This window comes from Apteryx mantelli, chromosome 2, assembly GCF_036417845.1.
Source record: "Apteryx mantelli isolate bAptMan1 chromosome 2, bAptMan1.hap1, whole genome shotgun sequence".
NCBI classification, from domain to species: domain Eukaryota; kingdom Metazoa; phylum Chordata; class Aves; order Apterygiformes; family Apterygidae; genus Apteryx; species Apteryx mantelli.
In genome coordinates, this window is record NC_089979.1 from 124,602,733 (window position 1) to 124,625,560 (window position 22,828).

Here is a 22,828-nt window from a genome sequence, read left to right on the forward strand (position 1 = left end):
ACTCAGTGGACTGCCCTATTGGAATCCTTCGGCTCCTTGAACTGGCTGTTGTGATTATGTATGAATTCATTTGTTATGCAGTTCATAAGGCACTTAATAAACTTTATATTGAAATGTTTGTGCTAAGTTACTGTACAGTAATTAAAAAACTTCATAACCATACTCCATTTAACTGACAATCCTAAATTTGGTGTTAAGTAAAGCAGAGGGGACAAGAATCATTAAAGATGACTAGAGAAATTTAAGTTCTACAAAATTAAGATGAGGTATGGCTTAGGTCCAAATTCCTATTATTTTTAAATAAAACTTCTAGGCTGTTGTAGTTTTCTTGTCAGATGGGCTTTTGTTACTCAAAACCAAGGGTGGAGAGACATCTGATTTACAACCAAACGTAATCAAAGCCTCATAGGTAGAGGTTCTGGTTCTGACATACTTCCAGCTCCAGCGTACCATGGTCTCTACAGGGTAAATATTACACCTTGTTCCATTTCTGCTAAGGCACTGAAGCAGCCCTTTGAGCATCATTTCTCCTGCTCAGGAACATCATCCTGCTCAGGATGTTCCAGTTATACCTTTCACCGACTTGAGGACACATACAAACAGACATGGTTATATAAACTACACGTAACAACAAATCTCCATAAACATGAAAAGGAAACAATTTCTAACCTCAAATAATTAATTTTAAAAACATTCAAATAACCCCTGACGTCATCTGTAGTCCTTGATGAAATTATCCCAAAACCCTGGCTTATAATCAGAGACCTGAAGAGCTCCATCTATTTTGATTATGAAAGTAAAAAGTCTGAAAGGTGACTTGATTATAGTGCATAAGTACATCTGGGAGGAGGACAGGGGGAGAGGGAGAGGATCAAAAAGGTCCTTAATCTGATTACACCAAGAACCAACAAGTAAAAATTCAACACCAGAAGGCTGATTTTGTAGCAAGTCAGAAATTCTGAACAGGGACCATGGTTAACCAAAGCAACAAACTGTTAGGAACAGTGGTAGGCTTGCTACTGCTTCCTATCCTCAAATCCAGAGCGCGTGCTTTTCTGGAAGATATTCTTTAGACCCATATAATTTGCTATATTCAGTCCAGGAGCAAATGAGGGAAATTTAAGGACCTGAAACAACCAGGAAATAATAGTAGATCATCCCTTGGACTCTTCTGGATCTTAAATTCTATGAATCTGTGAGTCATTTTATCCCTTTTAGGAATTAGGTCCCCACTATAAAGAAGCTAAAAAATTAATGTTCTTCTTGAATCAGTGAATTACAGAAAATAATTGAGGTTTCATAATTGGATTATAATCTCAGGGGTATATGGAAATGCTGTACTGGGAAACTGAAGTGAGGAAAGCATGTCTTTTTATAATGTGATCACCAGGCAGTAATAGCCATAAATGCTGCACTTATTACCTATATTGCACTGAAACAATAATATGGCTCTGATCCTGCAATAAATGCTATGTGAACAGACTGCCGTGCTTCCATGAAGTTCTCATGCGAGACTGGGCGTCCACTGGCAGGAGCTTATTTCAGAATAGGACTTCACTAGCCACATTGTTGTTACCTGCATTATTTTGGGGGGTTGCCCCAGAACCGTGGCGAGGTACTTTCCAAACAATCCAAGAGAATGGTCTTTGCTTTCCACAGCACTTATGAGGGGGACATAGAAAATACACACCCAGAGAAAGAAAAACTCTTCTCGGATTCCAGTCAGATCAACATCTTTTAAATATCAAGCTGAAAACATTCCATCTTTTCCTGTCTGTTTTATAATGAGGCAGACATAAAACCTCTGACGTAGTTGCAAAAATTCTGAGAAATGCCTTCTCTAGTGAACATCTTTTTTTAAAAAAAATACAGTTTTTAATATAAATCTAGCAGCAGTGCTTGTCACACAAATAATTCTGGGAAGTTACCAAATACTTGGAATGAAGGACATTGCATGCTACATAGCACAGAGCTCTTGTCGATGCTTGTTTGGAACAGTATGGGAAAGTCTAGCAGTTGAACACAATGACATTTTTGTTTTACTACTGATAATATTCAATAGCTTTGCCATCAAAGCTGGCCTGCCACTTCCCCTTGTATAGAAATTACAGCCATGCTCTAAGATCCTTGCCTTTAGCTGGAAGCAGTGCCCAGGTTATTCCAGTTTCTGGGGTAGGGGGAAGGGACTGATTGATTTTTTTGTGTTGTTGTTGTTTTTTTTAAGCATGTCTAGTATCATCTCCTCACAGCACAGCATTACGACAATATAGTTCTCAAACAGACCAGAAGATTATCTGCATCACACCTTCTAGAGAAAGATTACAGAAACATTTCTGCTACACAAATGTCAGAACAGGAACAGTGATCTCCCTCGTCTCCTAAAAGTCTGTGGACTCCTAAACTGCGTCCCAGCTAGAGAACTTCCTATTCCCTTCTCCGCCCTTTCTGCACATACATGGCCGGCGCTTCTGCTTTCCCCCTGCTGCTATCCATTTGCAAAAGACAGTCGATCAAAAAGACCCACTGATCTTGACCCTGCAGAACAAATACCCAAAACTGCAAACAAATCCAGCTTCAAAACAGATGAAGCCAACATAACCAAACTTTCCTTGCCTCCCATTAAAAAAAAAAAAAAAAAAAAAAAAAATCAGAAGCACATTACTCAGCCTCCTCCCTGGAAAGCGGAAACCTAGCACCTCAGTTTTGCAGAGCACCTAGGGAGGTTGGCAAATTCAGACAGTTGAGAGTTTCACAGTCATAAAGGTCCTTGCATAGAGCAACACCCACATTACAAAACTTAACACTTGGTCGACAGGCACCCACGATGCAGGGCCTCTTTGTCCTTTGGTTAGTCTGCAGCCACGAGGGTTTTCAGATTCTGATCATTTTACATAAATAAGAGGAAGAAAGCCTCGACGTATCCAGTGGTGATGCCATGGTTGACTGGCCGCACACACAAAACATGCTGGAGAATTGGAGAAAGGAAGAGGACAAGGAAAAACTGGAAGTATGCACATCTCAGAAGAGGTCAGAAGCAGCTCATTAAGTGAGTTTGCCCTCTTTCTTCCTCAAACACCCTTCCTGCACACTCAGCAGAGTAAGTGGCTCTTGCAGTCGTGCCCTTCACACAGCTACACAGAAGACTAAATATTTCTGTTATGAGCTTTCTGTTTTTTTGGTTTTTTTTTCCCCAAGGACTTTAATTAAAATTCATCAGAAGAAACGTTTTCAGCAGCAGTGTCTGAGAATGCTGCCTCCTCCCTTATCTTCCATTAAATCAGGTTCATCCAACTTGAAAGGAGATGAGAAGCTCTCAGTGACACTCTGTCACACTCCAGTGAAAAGACGGGCACATTCAAAACAGGGAAGAGTGCAGGTGCTCATTTATTACTTTACGCAGATTATTTTTCTGCCTTTCTTCCCGACAATGAGAATGCTCACATCCCAGATGGAGCTCTCTGTAGTGCTGTGGGCAACTGCTGACCTAGAGTTTTATTTTCCCTGATGAAAGAGGATAGGTAAGAAAAGGATCGGTTCATTGCCTACTGGGGCAACTTTAATGTTTGTTTTTTAACAGTGCGAGACATTTGGAGACTATGGTAATGGGAAATGAATATACAAGTAATTTTTAAAGGAGAATAGGTAAAGGAGAAAAAAAGACTGTGCACATCCATGCCCACATTTACACAGTGCAAAGATGTAATGTTTATATAACTGAGTCCAAAACTGCAAATCAACAGATTTCAGGAGCCAAGACGTAGGCAGCTGAAATTCAAGTTCACTGAATTGTACCCTTTTGGACTCTGGGGAGCAAAGGCAAAATGTATCTAACAGCACTACTAAGCACCGTCACTATGAAGATGTCTCCAATGATAGAATTAACAAACCACGTCCAAGGCATTACATTCCTCTGCTTTTGTGTCTGCTTTAGACATCCTTAATGTTTACCATTTGGTTCCTGAACACAGTCATTTTGACTTAAAAACACTAACCTGAAATTCATTTTTCTTCTCCTTCCTACCCATTATCGTCTTTTCGGAAAGCCCCTGATATAAAGAACTTGAGATATAAAAAGACAAAAAGAAGAACATAGATTTCTCCAAACTAACCCATCAGTGTGTTTCACCCTGTTCTGAAAATAATAACAAATGAGAAGAAAAAACTCACACAGTCCCCTCACTGCTTTGAACCAGCATGTTTAGTCCAACAGGACACCTTTGCTGTATTAGGTCAAATCTTTCCTGAGACTTTGCTTTCCTGATTTTACTTGAAATAACAAAGCAAATCTGTTTTCTCCTCCCTCAAGTATGGGCATTCCTCTGGTTCCCATGAAGACTGATCTCTTCAGCAGACTTCAGAGCCATTCACAATTCTCATATTACCAGGATACACCGAACCAAAACATCCACTAAGATTTAAGCAGGAACTACTCTATATGATGCCACATGGTTCTTATATAGGCTAATCCCAGTGAATGAGCACTCTTACCTTCACACCCTTGCAGTCTCTGCTGTATCACGGAGAAACAGTGTCAAGTGGTATTAATTATAGGAGACATTATGTGGTTCTGTTCAAATCAATACTGAATCCATAGTACACCTTGCTTTAACAAATGCAATGTTACAGAAACTGGTACAGTCCCTTATATCTTCAAAGATTACTCCTTAATTTCTTCTATGTCTAATTTAGGATTTACTTTACTTTACAAAACAACCTTTTTTTTTTTTTGGAACTCATTATGGGGATTTTATTTTGTTTTTAACTTTATTTTAATTATAATGTACAATAATTATTTTTTAATGAAAATTTTAATACAGAAAAAAAAAAGGAGGAAACTTTCTTTCCCTGTCCCTTCCTTTCATCAGCTCTCACATACTATGTATTTGTTGTTATTCTCATGAAAGGTAAGAAGATTAAAAGTAGCCGCGAATTTCAAAGTCTTACTGTCTTAACACATGGCAGAAATGGCTATGCCACCATCATGAACCTGTTATAAAGTTCACTCTAATTGACAATTTTATACTTGTTGTAGCTATTAGCAAAAGCCCCTCTCCTAAAAGGCACCTTGGACCCATTTGAAACCTCAATGATTTCAGCAGGTTTCTCTTGGGGCAAAAGGAGTACACAGAGTTCGTTTCAAAAATAGTCCTCATTTTAACTAATGTGTGCATTTTCAACTAATAACCTCAGTTACATTATCCTTGGGGCTAGCCCTTTAGTAGAATCCAAACAGTAACAGGCTGAATATTTATTCAGAGGTTCCACAGGGACAAAAACAAGGATGTTCAGAGTCTAATGACTGGCTAAAATCTGAAACTTGATGACTTGTCAAGGAGAAAAATTCATGATACCTTCAGCAAGGGGTAAAAAGAAAGACTTGGGTGATTCACACAAAATATGGATCAAAAAACTATTGAGAGAAAGCAACGCTCATGACAATCACAATTCAGTAGGGATTGTCCATACTTGGAAAAACACTGAGCTATGAGATTCTGGTTCATCTTCCACAAGAGTCAGCCTGACTAGCGTACGGACTTACTGCTCTTTAGGTTTAATTATTTTTGCTACTGTTGTTTTAATTAACTCATTTAATTTCACCCTGAACCACACAGAAGTTGAAACTTGTTGAAAGGTGATAAGATACCTAATACCAACTTTCTTTTCAAAATTATTTGTTATTTTGGGAGGAGAAAACTAAGAGGGCTTCTTTTCCCCAGTTCCCTTTCACTTTTACAAAAATTCTTTTATATTTTTAAAAAGTTATGGATTTAAGTCTTCTTCAGTGCAAACAGAAGAAAAGGCAAACAGAAAGACCAAAATACTCAGAGAGAAATTGTGATTTTTTTGAAATGAAAAACATTTCAAAGTAATGAAGCTCAAATTTTTAATTTGCATGAGAGATTTCTTTCAATCAGTCTCCAGGGGGATTTAGTAAGAATGTGTAAGTATGTGATGTGTTCAGTGTGTCAACAAGGGACTAAGAGAACTGTGTATGTTTTTAAGAGGAGTTTGGAATTCTTCTGAATGAAATACAATAGTATGTATGAAAATAAGAATGATGGATTGCGATTTTTTAGAGATAATCCTTCATATTTTGCTTGTACAGCAAAGACTATACATTTTTGTGTCTCTTATCTATGAATTTTACATCTTAATGTTGACTGTCTTTTCTTTTGATAACAAGCATATTTTGGCCAAGAAGATGCATGTGTGATGGTTTGTACCAATGGATGGTACACCATCACAGACTCTGTATCTCAGAGAATTAAATCCTAATGGTATAATATTTACTACTATTTTAACGGAATGTTTAAAATCAGATTTTTAGAATACCATGTTCAGATGATCAATATGATCAGGGATGGATATAAAATCTCTTTTTTAAAAAAACTGGAGAAAGGATGAAAAAGGCATAGCTGCATACCACAGGTGCCATACATATGCACCTATGCCTCTCTCATCCTTTCTCCAGTTTTTTGAAAGCCTTTTTACTTGATTTTCATTGAAAATCCAGAAAAAGATACACACATAAAAGAAGAGCCTGTCCTTGCTTGCTAAACATTCCTATTCACTCTTTTTCAATGTAACCTTTGACAGTGTCTTGTATGAAGTCCCAAAAGATACTGTGCAACCTCATATCTCTCAGCTGCAAAAGAGAGTCTGATGCAACTTTGCTGGACATATGTTAAACCGGATATTGAGGATCACAACCATACAAGAAGAAAATCTTCCAGTAGCACTTTTTTTTTATTATTATTTACTTGGTTACAGTGCAGCCCATGATGACTTGTTTTCCTTTAGTTATACGAACAGTTTGACAGATTAGTTGACAAGGTTACTCTTAAATTGATAAAAGGTTTGATAGTGTTGGAACATTTGTCAGAAATGTCTGACATCGTGTGGAATGGATTCCGCACTTCAAGCATCAATGGCACTCCAGTCTGCTGCTTTCTGTTTAGTGTGCAATATACGCCACATAAAACCTCACAGCAGAAATACAGAAAAGCAGGCAGGATTCACCAAGACAGTCCCTTACTTTATTGAACACTTTTGATAAAACAGTTATCTATTCCGTAGCCACACAACAAAAAAATGTTACATGTCACTTAGAGGGTAGCCTTCTTGCTGGAATAAACTTGGAAATAGGAAGTGCTATGATAAATGTATATAGCCACAAGCATTTCCAGCATTCCCTATACTTCTAAAAGAAAAATGTTGAGTTTTTAGAAGTTTCTTCCTCAGACCTGACAAACGTCAGAAATGGCAAGTGATACTTGTACTGCTGGCAGTACTGCTCACATGCTTGGGTCAAGGAAATGGGCTCAGAAGGGCTCACTTGAGGTGCTGGCAGCTAGCCTAGGTGAACTAGTGTCCTGGGCATAAGCTGGCTTTAGTGAATACCCTTCCCAAATGCAGCTCTTCAAAAAACTTGTATTGAAAAATAGTAATATATTGGTTTATGGATTGGATTCAGGTTTTCATTTCATATCATGTAGTAAATTATGCTAATATTTCTATGCAGGAATCCTAAGAGCTAGCATCTTCTGCTGTTTTGTTAATACCTGCTTACCCTAACATATGAAGGCCTTAGCCATGTATGTTATCTTCCTTTGGGTGATAAAACCCCACTGATATAAGTGAGAACTGGACAAGCTAAGAAGGAGCTGTATAGAAGGCACCCATTTCTAAAGATGCAAATGGACGTTTTCCTCAGAATAATTTCCACTGTACAGTCTACATTTTACCAATACTGTAGACTGCTGCTGTATGTACTGCATTTATTTGAAAATGCAGGTAATAAAGCAAGGATCTGGACCTTTAGCCATCTCTACTATGCAAACATCTGCAAAGGTAAAGAAAATGTCTTGCCTCATACAACTTTAAAAAACTACACGCTGCCATGACAAATTCTTGTATTTTCAGATATTTCAGTTTCCCTGTATCTGTCTTCCCTTTCGTTTTGATAAATACTTTTAATATTCTGGAAAAAAAAAAAATCTGTCTGGCTTCTCCTCACTTCCATTCAGCCAAAGGATAGAAAATCAGTAAAGTAAGTGTCAGTATTTTTCTTAAAGAGCATCTGTTCACACAGGAACTCCATGATAGCAAGACAAAACCCTATAATCATAGACCAGATTAAGTTTAGTGGAGTGCATTCAAAATTTTGTCACAGTACTGAAAGAAAGCTATGAGATAGTTGATGTGCATTTCCCATAAGCAGATAGGGAGTAGGGACATGCTTTCCGCACTTCATGATTCAATACTAGTGCCACAGCTGACTTGTGCCTCACACTATGATTGTAGCACTAAATAGCAAAGCCACAAGGCTCCTGTAGGAGTAGTTAGTTCATCCCTGATCAGCTGCTCAGCTGAAGGCATTTATCTGAACTTAGAAAGGATCAGACTATAAGCAGATGTATATCAAAATAGCTTTGTGAATGTCAACAGAGCTACAGTCAATTTATACCTACTAAGGATCTGGCCCTTGAACTGGGATTATCTGCGACTGTCACAAGCAGAAAGTGTCAATGAATATAGGTTGTACAAATGTCAGCCAGGTATACTAACACTCCAACTTGCATGGAATATGAAAAAATCACCGGTATCCTATAATCCTGTGAACACTAAACAAGTTCTACTTGTTGTGATTTTAGTAGAGATAATTGTGAAATATCAGTCACAGGGAAGAGTCCCAAGCTCCCATTATTCCGCTCAAATTCAGAAATGCGTCCAGTGAAGGCTTTCCTTCTATATTCAGTCCCAGATAGCCATGTCTGGATAAAACATACTTAGAGTAGTTCTTCAGCACTTCTGGTCAAAATCAGGAAGTGCAGAATGACATAAAATGGAACATCACTTTAAATTTTTTACTCCTGTTCAAAACTTCAAAACAGCAGCAATTCGAGTTCAGGTCACTAGATCAGCCTCAGACTGTTTCTTACTTTACCAACATCCATTTATTGATCCCTAGTCGAAATGCTGATTTGCAATGAAAAACCTCAGAGATGCTGTTCTCTTTTGAAAAAGACTGTTCTATGAGAAAAGCACTGCAAAGCTCTGTATCATAGGATTTTATTTTTTTTTTAATCTCCATGTTCTTATTTTACTACAAAAAATGGATTCTCCTAATTCATCCTCGGTTGAGGATGCACGAGGAATAAAGAGCTCCTTTCTGCTGCCTCTCCAGTTTTAACAGGAATAAACCACAATAAACTTGGGACTTACTGAGAAAGTTTGCAAATATGACTCTCAAGATATACAGGGAGCTAGAAGGTGATACTTTCTACACCATCAGTTTTCAATGGAACGACAGTTAATTAGATGTTTGCGACAAGGCCACCCTCACTTGGTTTCATACTTCACAATCTCTGAGCCTGGCAATGTGTGACATAGCAATCAAAAGAGGTGATAAACGACTGAGGTGGGAATACCCATGTTTTGTTGTGCACCAGGTTATGAGTCACAGATTATTGTAACTATAACATCTGTCATTAGGGAGCTTTTCTTGCTGTGCAAAATTATTTTTTTAGATAAAAATAAACATAGCCAATGTGAAGGCCCTCATCACCTTTCTAGCCCCTAAAACTCATTTTCAGAAGGCTTTCGACAGACACTAGCTGCTTGAACCAATGGAACAACAGTCAACCTTCAAGTGCACCAGGCCTGTACTATCTTTATGCGGACATACATGAGTGCAAACTTAAGAGCCAGCTTTGCCATTTTCCTGCATTTCTGTGACAGTCAGGCACATTCCAGTCAAACCAGAAGACATACAATATTTCCACTGCACTTACGGCTGGCACAGCTTGATAAGGTCCTGGTCAGTGGTGCCGGGTGGAAGGCCTCGAATGTACAGGTTGGTTTTACTCAACTGCTCGCCGCTGCTGTTGTTGCTGCTGTTGTTGCTGCTGTTTGTGCTGGGGCTGGGAGGAGCCATGGGGTGGGGAGCTGGTGCATAGGACTGCTGAAAGCAAACACAAAAAAAAGGCCATTGAGGGAAACCAAAAGCATCGTGGACTCCTGTGCTTTACTGAGGTAATTCAGAATTAACGGCATTCTTGCCCTGCCCTCCCTCCACCCCCCGCCTGCAGTGCCTATTGCACCCCTCCAGCTAGCAGTACCCTTCAGAACATGAAGGAGGGCCAATTTTGGTTTTAAGTGCGTTTTCAACTTTTTAATCTGAAATTAAAGTACCTAGGTTACCAGCATACTTTATCTAGATGACAAAATGAGGTTCTGAAGTGATGGCCGCACAGGAGTAATTTCTGTTAAACACAGAAGTTAAACACAATCTGCTTTAAGAACATTCTAAGACAAATTTAAGAACATTCAAAGCCTAGTAAGGAGTTTCTAAATATGTGGGGCATCCAGTACAGGTGCAGGCAGGTGGCAAAGAGGCAGCAACCCTGGGAGGAAAAAACAAGAAGCCTAAGGACCATCCTGGTATTACGGATGTCTTTCACCATGGAAAATAGGGTTTGGGAGAGGTGATCAGAACAGCACCTCCTGCTCTTAAAAAACATACTCATCTCTGAACGAATACAAACTACCTGCAAAAACTGAGTAATGCCACTTCGAAAGGGAAAACAACATATGCTCCCCTACTCGCCGCCAAACACACGCCAGGAAACATGCACCCACAAGCTACGCAGATTACCTAAGCACCCCTGCCACAGGGCAGCAACAGTGGCTTTTAGCTGCTGAAGCCCCCCTGACTAGCTGGCCCTTGGCATAGTTATTTGCAACACAGGCGGTTTGTCAGCAGGAGGCAAATGGAAGCTACTGTTAGAAAGGAGGGTGATGACCTGCTCCATCCCCATTATGAACCAGGTGGGAGTTTTGCTCCGCTGGGGAATGCTGAGGGACGCAGCTCTCACCAGGCAGCCCCGGAAACTGGAGTCTGAGCTCCAGTAAAACAGCCACCTGTGGAGAGGAGGGAAAAGCCACGTTCTGCAAGACAATCAGCATATCCCGCTCTCGGTGTGCCATGGTTACAACTGCAGGTAAATGTCCGGTCAGCAAGAAGTTAACAATAGTGTTCAACAATCTAATAAAGGCAAAGCACATACTATTTCTATTACAGTAGCGATGACACTTTTATGACTTCTAATATGCTAGTTCTGCATTTGGGCCTTGAACAGAGAAAATATCTGTGTGAGTAATGCTGATCATGCTAGTGAACAGCCCCTTTCAGTGGCCCTACTTCAGTGCTTATAATTATGCACATACTATATCAGAGCCTTGGTAGATGGATATTTTTAAACCAGTAGCTTGAAACGGTTTCAAACAAGTCCCTTTATCTAGAAGAACCAAAAAAAAGATAGAGCACTTAAGGGGAGGATAAGTGATAGGTGAAGCTGGGCTTCACCAGAGAAAAAGCTCAGAGGCTTTGATGAAATACATAAAGCACCACACTTGCAAAGATCCCTTGCTTCCTTTTTCGTCCTTCTTCCCAGTTCCTCTCATTTGAACCAGGATTAGGAACACCCCATTAAGCGTCAGGACATAACAATTCCTCTACGATCTAGCCTGGTTGTAATGGGACTGAAGTAGGACCCACTAAAAGGAAAAATCAGTCTAATGGGCAGCATGATTGCCATGCTAGCAGAAAATGACATTCACTCTGATCTACAGTAAGAGAGAAGGACAGGCGCTTCCTTCCCTGGGTATCTGGGTAGATACTCTTGATGACAATCAAAAGCACTTAGCGCACACAGATCGCATTACTCGGCACACACATTTTATCGCTGGGTAATTCCCACCCACCCGAGCGTCAATGTCATTCCCAGAAATAGAGCCGCGAAGCAGCAGGGCAGCGAAGCAGCCCTGTGGGATGGCCTCGGCAGCACCCCAGCGCTGCGGGCACGTCCTGGAAATCAGTTCCGCACCGCGGCTGCTAAAGCTGCCGGTGACTGCAACCTCCAACTAAGATCTAAAAGTATGAATCTTAAAATAACCTGGCTGAAACTATATCTAAATCTCCAGATACTCCAGGGCTGTAGCAGAGGTAAAAGTAACTGCAGCATATGTTTGGCTTTAGCATAGTAAGAGCTCAGGAAATATCCCATGGTTATTTTGCACATTTTGAGCATTGGCAATATAAAAAAAAAAAGTCAAGGTAGCATTCTTACTGCTTTACCCCTACACTTCAATTTTAACATACGCACTGAACGCAGGTAAATGACGTAAGGCAAAGACAGAATTTTCTCCAAGCCAATACAGTGCTATATACTTTAATTATTAATTATTAGTATTATATATGTCATAGCAGGGGATAATGAGTAAATGGCCTATTCTCACACCAAGTTAATAAGCAAGAAAAAAAAACAAGTGGAAATACACCTTTAGAATATAAAGAGCAATTTTCTCTCTATTATAAGATCTTTATCCTCATGCAGAAGAAAGCACTAGGGGCCTAATTCTAATTTAAGCTTAGGCCATTTTATCCCCCTTGGCCAGCTGAAAGGGGACCTAGAACTGAACCTGAATTACACTTGCACTGATTTTAAGGCCACAGCTATAAAGAAACCCTTTGTATACATTGAGAATTAGGCCACAGGACAGGTTTTTCAAGCAAGACCTGCTCAGACAGCAGCCAAACACAAATGACCAGGCTCTCCACAACATCCAGAGAGAAGCTCTAAGGGTGTTTGAGGGTGGGCAGAGGGGCAGCCATGCTCTGCTTTGGAGGGTAACGATCTGCTCAGACCCGCAAACACTACCAGACCGAACCCTCTTCACTAATAAATCTCAGCCACTGCAGCCTGTAGTAATTTCCATGCATATCCAATACCCTAGAATACCATCCGCAGAAGGATTATAAAATTGCCTGCACTAAGGCTGATGACATCTTCTGGCCATTTGCCAGGCTAAAAGCTTCAGGTCAGAATAAAGCTTTGAATTCTTGCTTCCTGAACCAATGAGTATATGACTGATGGCAGAAGTATGTGTTTTGCCTCCAGATGAGGAAAGGGTCTGTTCGTTAATCTCCGCGTAATAACTGGAGTGAAAGAAATGAATGGCAACCTGACAATGATCCCAGGTATAGACCACTTGCTACAGGGGACTGGCCAATGCCCAGGAGGGCACTCGCTGCCTGGGGAGCTGCGCATGCACCCTGCAGCAGCAGGCGATCCAGGCCACCTCTTGACATCGCTCCCTCCATTGCCTGGGGCAGAGTATTTAACTTCTCCACCACAACAGCTGCAAAGAGCATATCAGTCCAGACTGGATCAAAAACCTGTGACACCAGTTATGGAAATACAGGAAAGATACTTTGCCAACATGGCCAAGCACAGGAGCTGCATCACTAGCAAAACATTACGCAAAGTCTACACGCTCTACTTCAAAAGGGAGTCAGAAGTCAGAGCTGACTTCGCTGTTAATTTTTCAAATAACCAGTGCAACCAACTCATTTTTCAATTCCTATGCTTCATTATTCAATGCAGGGTGGATTGAACTGGTTTGTAGATCATTCTAAGCAGCCAATTAATTTAGCATGGCTGGCTAATAGGATTTGTTTTCATCTTTGAAAAATGAATGAAATTTCTCCTTTTTTATTATTTAAAAGTAAGAAGTTACAGTGCTTAATGCTTATCCAGCCCGTGGGAACACACCCTTGCACTTAAACCCTACCATTGAGCTCTCTGAAACAAAACGGCCCACGCAAGTGCACACAGCTAAGCATACACAAGGAGACACCTTAGTCTTTCTTACTCAATAACCCAGAAATGTTGAACCAGAAGCCTGCTTGGTTACAAAATGAACAACACTCCTCCTTCCAGAACTCAACCTCCTTATGCAAGAATGGTATTTTTCCTCCCATGGCAACCGCAGTATTCTTATGCAGTTTTTCGCCTGTTGCAAGTTTAGTCTAAAGCATTCTTCTTCCAGAGCAAAACACTATTTAAAAAGACAAAATTTAGTGGTTTTTTTTTTTTTTTTAACATACAATTCCTGTTGGATGGGAATCACAGGCCCCATATGCCAAGTTGTAGAGTCTGCTTTATTAGCAGCAGCTGGCTCCTTGGCAGGCTTCTGAGGAGGTTGGGCTTGTGGTTTTGGAGTGGCCTCAGAGTCTCAGATGCAGCTGGACAGCTATGCTGATGGACTAGCCAATTTGTTTGTGTTCACCTTTGGCTCTGCCGAGTTTGTACTCTTTTATCCACTTGAAAGTAAAGTCTTGGAAAGATTCTCCAATAACACTGATATGTTGACTCTTCCCATCAAAGTGCATATTTCATATAAAAATATGAGTACGACACACAGACCTGCATTAAAACATGTGTTGTTAACCAATTGTGAACATAACAAACCATTTCACTCTGAACAGGGGGGTTTCCAGCTGCTAGATTCATCTCACTTAGAGTCCAATTGCCACACAATTCCCTTAGTTCCTGATTGAGAGGATAAAATAAGGCAAAGTAAATACAAAATAAATTGTGCAAATATCAGTTTACAGCTCACACTAGCAAAATGCTGTTCTATTTACACCCTACTGTACAAAGGAGTAATTTTTGAGAGCTTGAGGGTTTCTTCCTGGCCAATTATAGTAATGATGAGAGGATGCCACCAACTTACAGGCCTGCTCATGGGATTTTGTAGCTGATTGAATGGCCAATCTCATACTAAGCAAGAAAGACACAATCAGAGTTGCAGAGAAAACAGAGTGGCAGGGCAAATGTAATATAAAGACTGAGATGATAAACATAGCAATTCTTGTGCCTTAGGTTAAAACCTAACTCTGAGTCAGACCTCATCCTCAGTGAGGAGTTGCACCAAAAGATAAGATATATTTCTGGTCCATAGCCAGGTGGAATAGAAAAGTGAATAAAAGAAAAACAAATGGAACTGACAACACAGCAACCTTGTGTATTTTAGAAAGGCTGCAGTCAGGGGACCTTAAGTCCTGGTTTTCTTCCTGAGTTTGCATGGCATTCACTGATCTTGCAGCATCCAGTCATGACTATTGTCTAGCTCTCATCCGGCCAACGAAGGCCTGGAAGACAGAGCTGCTCTTGGATGCTTCCCTACATAACCAGATCTTTCTCTAGATGTCTAACACAAACCAAACATATTAGCGCACATATTTTCTAACCTCTCTGCACAGTGACAAAGCTTTCTGGACTGTTTCTGTAGAAGCAACAACCCATCCCTTGGCAACTTTTTCCATTTGTAAGGAGCGGCATGTGAAAACACAAGTAAACTCAAAAGATGAAAAAAGACAGTAAGGTTCAAAGTCTGCTCAATCACAGTCCTTTCATTTGGGAAAACCAGAACACACCTCAAGAGGATTTTAATTTGTCTGAATCACTTCCAAGCTCTTTAAATGTGATTTGCTGCATACAAGAAGAACGGTGAGTCAGAGCTCCTGGGATTTGCTCTCTCTGCTGCCATTATGTCCCTATGTTACCCCAAGCCAGTCATTTTGACTCCTAATGTCTCAGTTTACCAATCTGAAGTGAATCTTATTTACCTTGTCATGGTTTATATAATGTTCTGTGATTACCGGACAAAAGGTATTATTGAGGACTGCAATATTACTTTAAAATGGAGAAAATACTATTAAAATTAACAACAGAAGTTAGCCTTAACTTTTGCCAATGAAAATGATTTCTCTTTACAATGATTTTACTAGCCTGTACCCAAACTGAACAAATAACTTTAAAAGTAAAATGCCAGTTCAATGAATTTTCTCATTAAAAATTATTAAAAAGAATTAGAATTATTGAAACACAGTGCTCTCTTGCTCATCCTTCATGTATACATTGAACAGCATTTTATTTTATTCTCTTCCAAACAATATCTTTAGTCCACAGCAAAAAAAAAAAAAAAAAGCATCACTGTGTTTTGCTTACCTGTGCTTTTCATAGAGCAAAAAAAGATTACTAGTAAAAAAATGACAATGAAAAAACCCAGTCCTCTCACAGCTACAGTAGTCATTCAACTGTCATTCAACAGTCAGATTAAATTTGGGATTTGATGGACCAATAAGATATTTTCTGAGATCTTTCAGTTTCACATATAAAGCTGTTGAAATTAGTAGGCTAAATACTCCTGTGGCTTACAATTCCCCCAGACCCAGCATGAAGCACTACTGCTCCATAAAGCATAAATTCAGGCAGAATTTGGCTCACTATTCACTTAAAAAAAAAAAAAAGCTTGTCTTTCAAGCACGACTGCCTAGTTTTTAGCATTTGATGAGCACCCACAGGTAGATGATACACAGGAAGCAAAGCATCCAAGGGAAGAGGAGAAAATCCCTTATGGCAGAAGATTTGCAAAGTATGTATCATTTTATAGAATTCTCTGCTTTAAAAAACAACAACAACAAAAAAAAACAACACCAGTTCACTTTTCTTGGCTATCTGTAAGAACACTGAGGGTTTAGTAATCTCTAGGCAGTGTGACCCCTACCAGAAGCCTGGAGATTCTCTCACTGATCAGCTCATCTTATATTTCCACTAAGACTGACTACACTGTCAAATGAAATACATCAGCCTTTGCATCAGGCAGCCTCTCCCTCTTATCTAATGAGAAACCTTCAAAGCCAACTGGTCAGGTAGAAAGCGGCGATTTAGTCCTTAGCACTAAAGAGCCAAAGACTAGGACGAGAGCTGTGGCACCAAATAAATATTTTCCACTGTGGAAAATAACCTCCGCAGCCTTGTCTCCTCCCATTTATTTCATGGCAAGAGGTTCCCATGACAGACCATTCCTGTGGCACTATTTATTTCTCAGCAAGGGAGAAGGAGAATTCTTTCTTTAGATAAAGTATTTTGGCAGTTTGGCAAACCTATAAACAATAACCCATATCCTGTGACATAAATTAGTGTTATTGCTTCATTATCCAATCCATTCATATTTTATTGATGTACTGAGACTAAATGTGAACAGAATCTAGATCTTAAAAGTACTAAATCTGGGCAATCTGGACTATAAAACATTGCAATTCCCCCAAGAAGAATATTTTAGAGCACAGATCAAAATATGACGGCAATTACTGCCTGTGATACAACAACATTGTGGTGAAAAAAGGGGGGGGGGATAACAACTTTGAGTTAGCAGAGATTGTTTTTTGTGTTTACATTTCCAAACATTTTTGGGCTACTTGTGTACCAACTTGCCACAACGATGAGTTCTCAGTCCATTTGAAGGTTAAGGATAAAAACGTAGAATCAAAGTCTGATATTTAACTTGCCAAATGTGTGTAAAAACAGAATGCATTTTTGGTTCGAAGAGTCTAAATTTACTATCTGGGTATTTGTTTACACATGACAGACTAAAAGTGTCTTGGAAATAGATGTAGGAGTCACATACTTCTTTGTATTGCTTTTCTGCACACAGGCCGCGCATACCACAGCATCAGCACCGGTGCAAGAACCTGAATGTAATAAAAACACATCACAGAAAACTGAACTTAAAGCACAGAACAAAACCAAAATCTGATATAATCTATTTCCTCTCCGCACAAAAATTTGGTAAACAGAGATCAGAAGACAGGGATTTTTTTTGTTTTGCAGAAGGAAAGCCCAAACAAAAAAGTTTTTCAAAATCCAACCCAAATTTCCTCAGTTTCTCTTTCTTACAAAAGAATTAAGTGGGAAGTCTGCCAGTGTTCCCATGAGCAGAGAGGATGGAGCATAATTCCCTAAGAACGGCCTGTGTCATTTCACCATGTCCCCACACGGCTGTTTCGTAGATGTGCATGGGAACCTCCGTCCCCTCCACCCGATCTGACTGCGCCTCTCCTCTGGCCGTCAGAGCAATGCACACAACACCGTGTTTGGGAAGGATTTGCCCCAAAGATAACAGAGTGACATCATCTGCCCAGCACCTGAGGCAGCCCACAGCAGCTGGAGCTGCTGTTTTCCTCCAGGCCACGTGAACTACGGCATTGCACTGTCCCCAGGCCTGGTGCCAGCAGATGCCCACAGAAAACGAGAGCCATCACAAACCCTCACCACAGTTTTGCTTTGAGCGTAAAGTGTCCTTTTTCAAGCTTGCTTCTTCTCACAAGCACATGACAGCATACAGCTTTTTAAAAAATCACCCATGCGAGTCATCGCAGTTGAAACCTAATTCCTTGCTTAGGGAGAAGGTGAGGGAACCAACCTCATGAGACAAATGTCTGTAACATCATTTAAAGTACTGCAAGAAAGCCCTCAGATAATAAGCTCATAGAGCTGATACAAGAGCCTGGCAGTACCAGTGAGGATTTAGGCCTGGATCTACAGGGGCTGTCAGACCAGGCGATGCTGAGCACCCTTGCCCTCGTGACGGCACTGAGCGCTGCACCCCTCACGACACAGAGCACGGGGGCCCCTGGCGCGGGGACCGCCGCGTGCAGCCCCCGAACACGAGCCATCTGAATTTGCTGGCTGGAAACACGGACTCTGAAACCCCATTTTAGGTGCCTCTCTGCAACCTGAAAGCAAGTAGTCTATGCAAGACCGAGTTCACAGCCTGTAACTTTTGCCTACTATTATGCGACAAACTCATCCCTTTTGGAAAAGGGCAGAAAGCTCTTCTTTCTTCTTTTAAATGCCACCTCCAGCAGGAAAGGTAGATGGGTTCCTTTTTGTTTGTTTAAATAAAAGCCATAGAATAAAGAGATGCTGAGTTTTATTACACTCGATTTATTCAGTCCTTTCTATCCTTTTCTTCAAATTCAACTTCCTGTAAATGATGTTGGTTTTGAGGATTAATTTACTCAACCATGCTGTGAATGTGTAAAAATACCCACTGTTTTCTTTTTGAATCTATAAAATATTTCTGTATTTCATTTCCATTAATACTCTTCTCATTAGGAAATCACACTTAGACTGATTTGAACTCTGACAGCCAAAGCCAACTGGCTCTCAGGATACAGCCTATATTCACACTAAATGTAGGCTGATAAAAAAGGTCCAAACTGATCAGACCATCTTCAGGGTTATCTGACCAGTTGTATAACTAGATCTTACTGCCTAGCACACATTTTATTGGCATGGCTGGAGGTCCTGAGAATGCCCACAGTACTCCTGAATGATTCAAGTCTCCTTTTAAATTTTATAATGCTTAAAGCCATTGGAAGACAGCAACTATTTTTACATCTGATTTTGACATCTTTTTTTTTGCTAGAATGTAAATAAAAATCACAAACATTTTTGAAAAGTAAAATTACACCTCAATGCCCACTTTGCTCCAAAATCCATGGATATGCACTCTCCTGGCTAGCTATATGAAAGATCCATCATTTCTCACCCTGTATTGCAGTACTATTCGGCACATCCTTTCTCTTCCAGCTCCAATTTCTCTTTTCTCAATGTTCTGGTTTAATTAAAATTTCATTTCGTCAGAAACATTCCACCACCTCTGTTTTTTAGCACTTTGCAAAGCAGGAAAAAACGATACTAATTTACTACGGTAAAAGTCCTCAGTCTTTTCCTATTCCTTCAACAACAGACTGTGCTTCTGTGCATGTCCGAAGTTTCAAATGTCATTTGACTCATGCGCTCAGAAATGTTGACTCGATTAAAATATCCATGCAAAACTAACTTGTAGTTTGGTAGAAGTAATCTATCTTTTCCCCCTGATATCTTTAGAATGGCTCGTAACTAATGCAGAAATTTAATTTCATCATTAATTCCTCTTTTCTCAGTTCTCTAAAATCATAATTATTTTCTGCTAAGTGTAGTGGGATGTGGGCCTTGTGCCATATACTTTCTCCAAACCATGCATAACTACAATAGGAGTCTGAACTTCTGTGCACCGAGCTCAGAGGTGCAGAGCCTTTCAGTGTGGGGACTCAGCTTCTTCATTACTCATCTGTGCAAAATCCAACACAGCATTAATTGTGATAACAAGGCACTACTATTGCAACAAGCAATATGTACTCAGAAGAACAAGTTTCATATGTTAAATTTCCTGATACATCTAGAAAGTAAAAAATTATTTCTAACACATTCATCTATATTTTACCACATTTTTCATCACAATTATATATTTCTTGATAAACAATAGCTTAAAGATGCTTAAACTTTTTTCTACACTGCAACAGTGCCTTCAGTCAGTTTTGTTTGCTTTCTGGCTTTTTGACCTTTTAATATTCTTCATTCACATATGATTTATTTTTTATGTATGCATTGGTTTATGTATGCATCTTTTCTCTGGAAAGAATATGTATTTGAAGTCATTTCAAATGTTAAATCAGGATAAGAAAAATTAGAAAGTCTCCTTAATAAATTTCCATAATAAATTTTGTAGCGAGCTTCATAATGCAAGCATGAGGAATGTTAGCATGTGACGATGTTTATATTTTAAATCAGATAAATATAAATATTCTGAAAGTCTTCATACAGAATATCACAGTCTCAGAGACATACATAAAAAATGTTAAGAAACAAAAAAAATGAAATCTAAAATAAAAAATAATAATTTAAATTATGAATGGAGAGGAGTGAAAAGTACAATCAGTTCTGACAAAATAATAATCCAACTGTAACATACCATTTTATCAGCTGCAGTAGAGATTAGTTAGGCATGCAAGGGGCAAGAAGGTTGTCTGTAGGTATGTTGGCAGCAAAAGGAAGATGAAGGAAAACATTTGCTCACTGCTGAATAGGGCAGGGGACTAGTGACAAAGGAGACAGAAAAGACGGAGGTACTTGATGCCTTCTTTGCCTCAGTCTTCCCTGGCAAGGTTTGCCATCAGGCCTCTTAGGTCTCTGTGCCCAGTGGCAGAGTTTGGGTGAGAGGTACTATAGCACAGAAAAGGAGCTTTCAGTTAGAAACTATTCCTGTAAACTGGTTATAGTTTATTTAACAAAGAACTTGTCCATGGGACTGGACAGAGAGCATGTGGGGGAGCTGGCCGATGTCCCTGTCAGCTGCGCTCTATCATCTTTGAAAGGTTGTGGCAATCGAAGGAGGTCCCTGATGACTGGAAAAAAGGCCAATATTGCACCTGTCTTCCAAAGAGGGAGGATCTGGGCAACTACAGGCTGTTCACACCCTGGCAAAACTAAAGAGCAGGGCCTCCCAGAGGCTATTTCCAATCACACGAAGGACACAAAGGTGACTGAGAACAACCAGCATGGACGGAGCAAGGGCATGTAACACCTGATCAACTTGACTGCCTCTGTTTCGAGATGGCCAGCTCTACATGTGAGGGGAGAGACGTGGGTGCTGTTTACCTTGACTTCAGCAAAGCTTGCAACATGGCTCTCCATAGCATCCTGTCAAAGGAGACACTTTGACTGGATATAAGGTAGAAATTTTCATCACAACAGCAGCTAAGCACTGCAACAGGGGCCCAGAGAGGTTGTGCAATCTCCTTCCCTCCCTCAGAATTTTCAAAACTCAACAAGGACCTGAGCAGCCTGACCTAACTTTGAAGCTGGATCTGACTTTGACCAGGAGGTTCACTAGATGACACCCAGAGGTCCCTTCCAGTCTACATTACTGTATGATTCTATGATTTATTTATTCTATGGTTTAGCTTGGAGAAGAGAAGGCTGAGAGGAGATCTTATCAATGTGTACAAGTATGTGAAGGGAGGGTGTCGAGAGGATGGGGCCAGACTCTTTTCAGTGGTGCCGAGCGACAGGACGCGAGGCAATGGGCACAAACTGAAACACAGACACTTCCATCTTAACATGAGGAAAAACTTTTTCACTGTGAGGGTGACAGCGCACTGGACCAGGTTGCCCCGAGAGGTGGTGGAGTCTCCTTCTCTGGAGATATTCAAAAGCCGCCTGGATGCAATCCTGTGCAATGTGCTCTAGGTGACCCTGGTGGAGCAGGGGGGTTGGACTAGATGATCTCCAGAGGTCCCTTCCAACCTCAGTGATTCTGTGATTCTGTGATTCTGTGATTATCAGCAAGAAAAGTCTCCAAATATTGATATTGACACCTCTAATGCTGTAAGAAAGAATCACTTAGCACAAAACTCTTTCACCTCATGCAAAAAAACTTCAAGTTTACTTATAGAACAAATGTCTACTAAGTTATTTCTGCAGGTCCAGATAAGAGCTATAAATGAATTCAACTGCACACAAAGGATTTACTAAAATGGATAAATCCAAATTTTACTCCTCTGCTATGCTTTGACCTCTAGTTGAGTTCATTTGCTAAAGTCAATATTAAACAACAATGTCCCACACTTTTCAGCAATAGCAGTATTTACACTAATGCAATATCCTTGTGTTAAAGGAATTAGAAATGCTGAAAATCCTATTCCTCAGAATCTTTGAAGATCTAAAGTGTAAAAACACTGTCTAAGAAGAAGCAGTACTATTGTAAAGGCAGTCTGGTTCTGAACCATGTGAAATGAAATAAACTGGCAGGTCTTTAATGATCTATGACACAAAAATTTAAAAAAAATAATGCCATCGCCAGCTGCCATGAGATATTCAAAGTTCAATTTTGGTAAGATTTTGAATTAAATGAATTTTGAATTAAATTATTATTTAAAATAATTATTAAAATAATTATTAAATTGTTATTATTAAATTATTATTAAAACAAATGCATTTTATCTGCTTTTTTTCTGCTTTTTAAAATGGGGAAGATGATCTTACACCCCCATCAGGTCAAGGCAAAACTTTAAATCGGCAAGGTACTCAAACCAGGTACTCAGAATATCTATGCACAATCTCTGACATGCAAGGTCACACACACAACAATCTAAAGCTTAAGCCTCAATTTTTGCAAATTTGGCCCAAGAAAACTTGAAAAAATAGCTTCTCCAAAACTTAAAATCACAACAGTATACTGAGAAAAAACTGCAAAAATACTGCAGGTCTCCGAGGTCTGTCTGAGTACAGCTGCAGGACTGAATCCACCT

General features: G+C 39.8%; 1 protein-coding gene across 11 annotated transcripts in view; it reads right to left on the minus strand.

The window, feature by feature from the left end:
• The window catches only part of RBMS3 (RNA binding motif single stranded interacting protein 3), a 722,481-nt gene that overhangs the window by 343,319 nt on the left and 356,334 nt on the right, over positions 1 to 22,828 (minus strand). For 10 of the 11 annotated variants that reach the window (XM_067291474.1, XM_067291473.1, XM_067291476.1 and 7 more), the window contains one exon: positions 9,795 to 9,964. In XM_067291474.1, coding sequence (XP_067147575.1) covers positions 9,795 to 9,964 — 170 coding nt within the window. The remainder of the gene's footprint in view (positions 1 to 9,794; positions 9,965 to 22,828) is intronic. The other variant, XM_067291483.1, reaches the window with a different exon arrangement.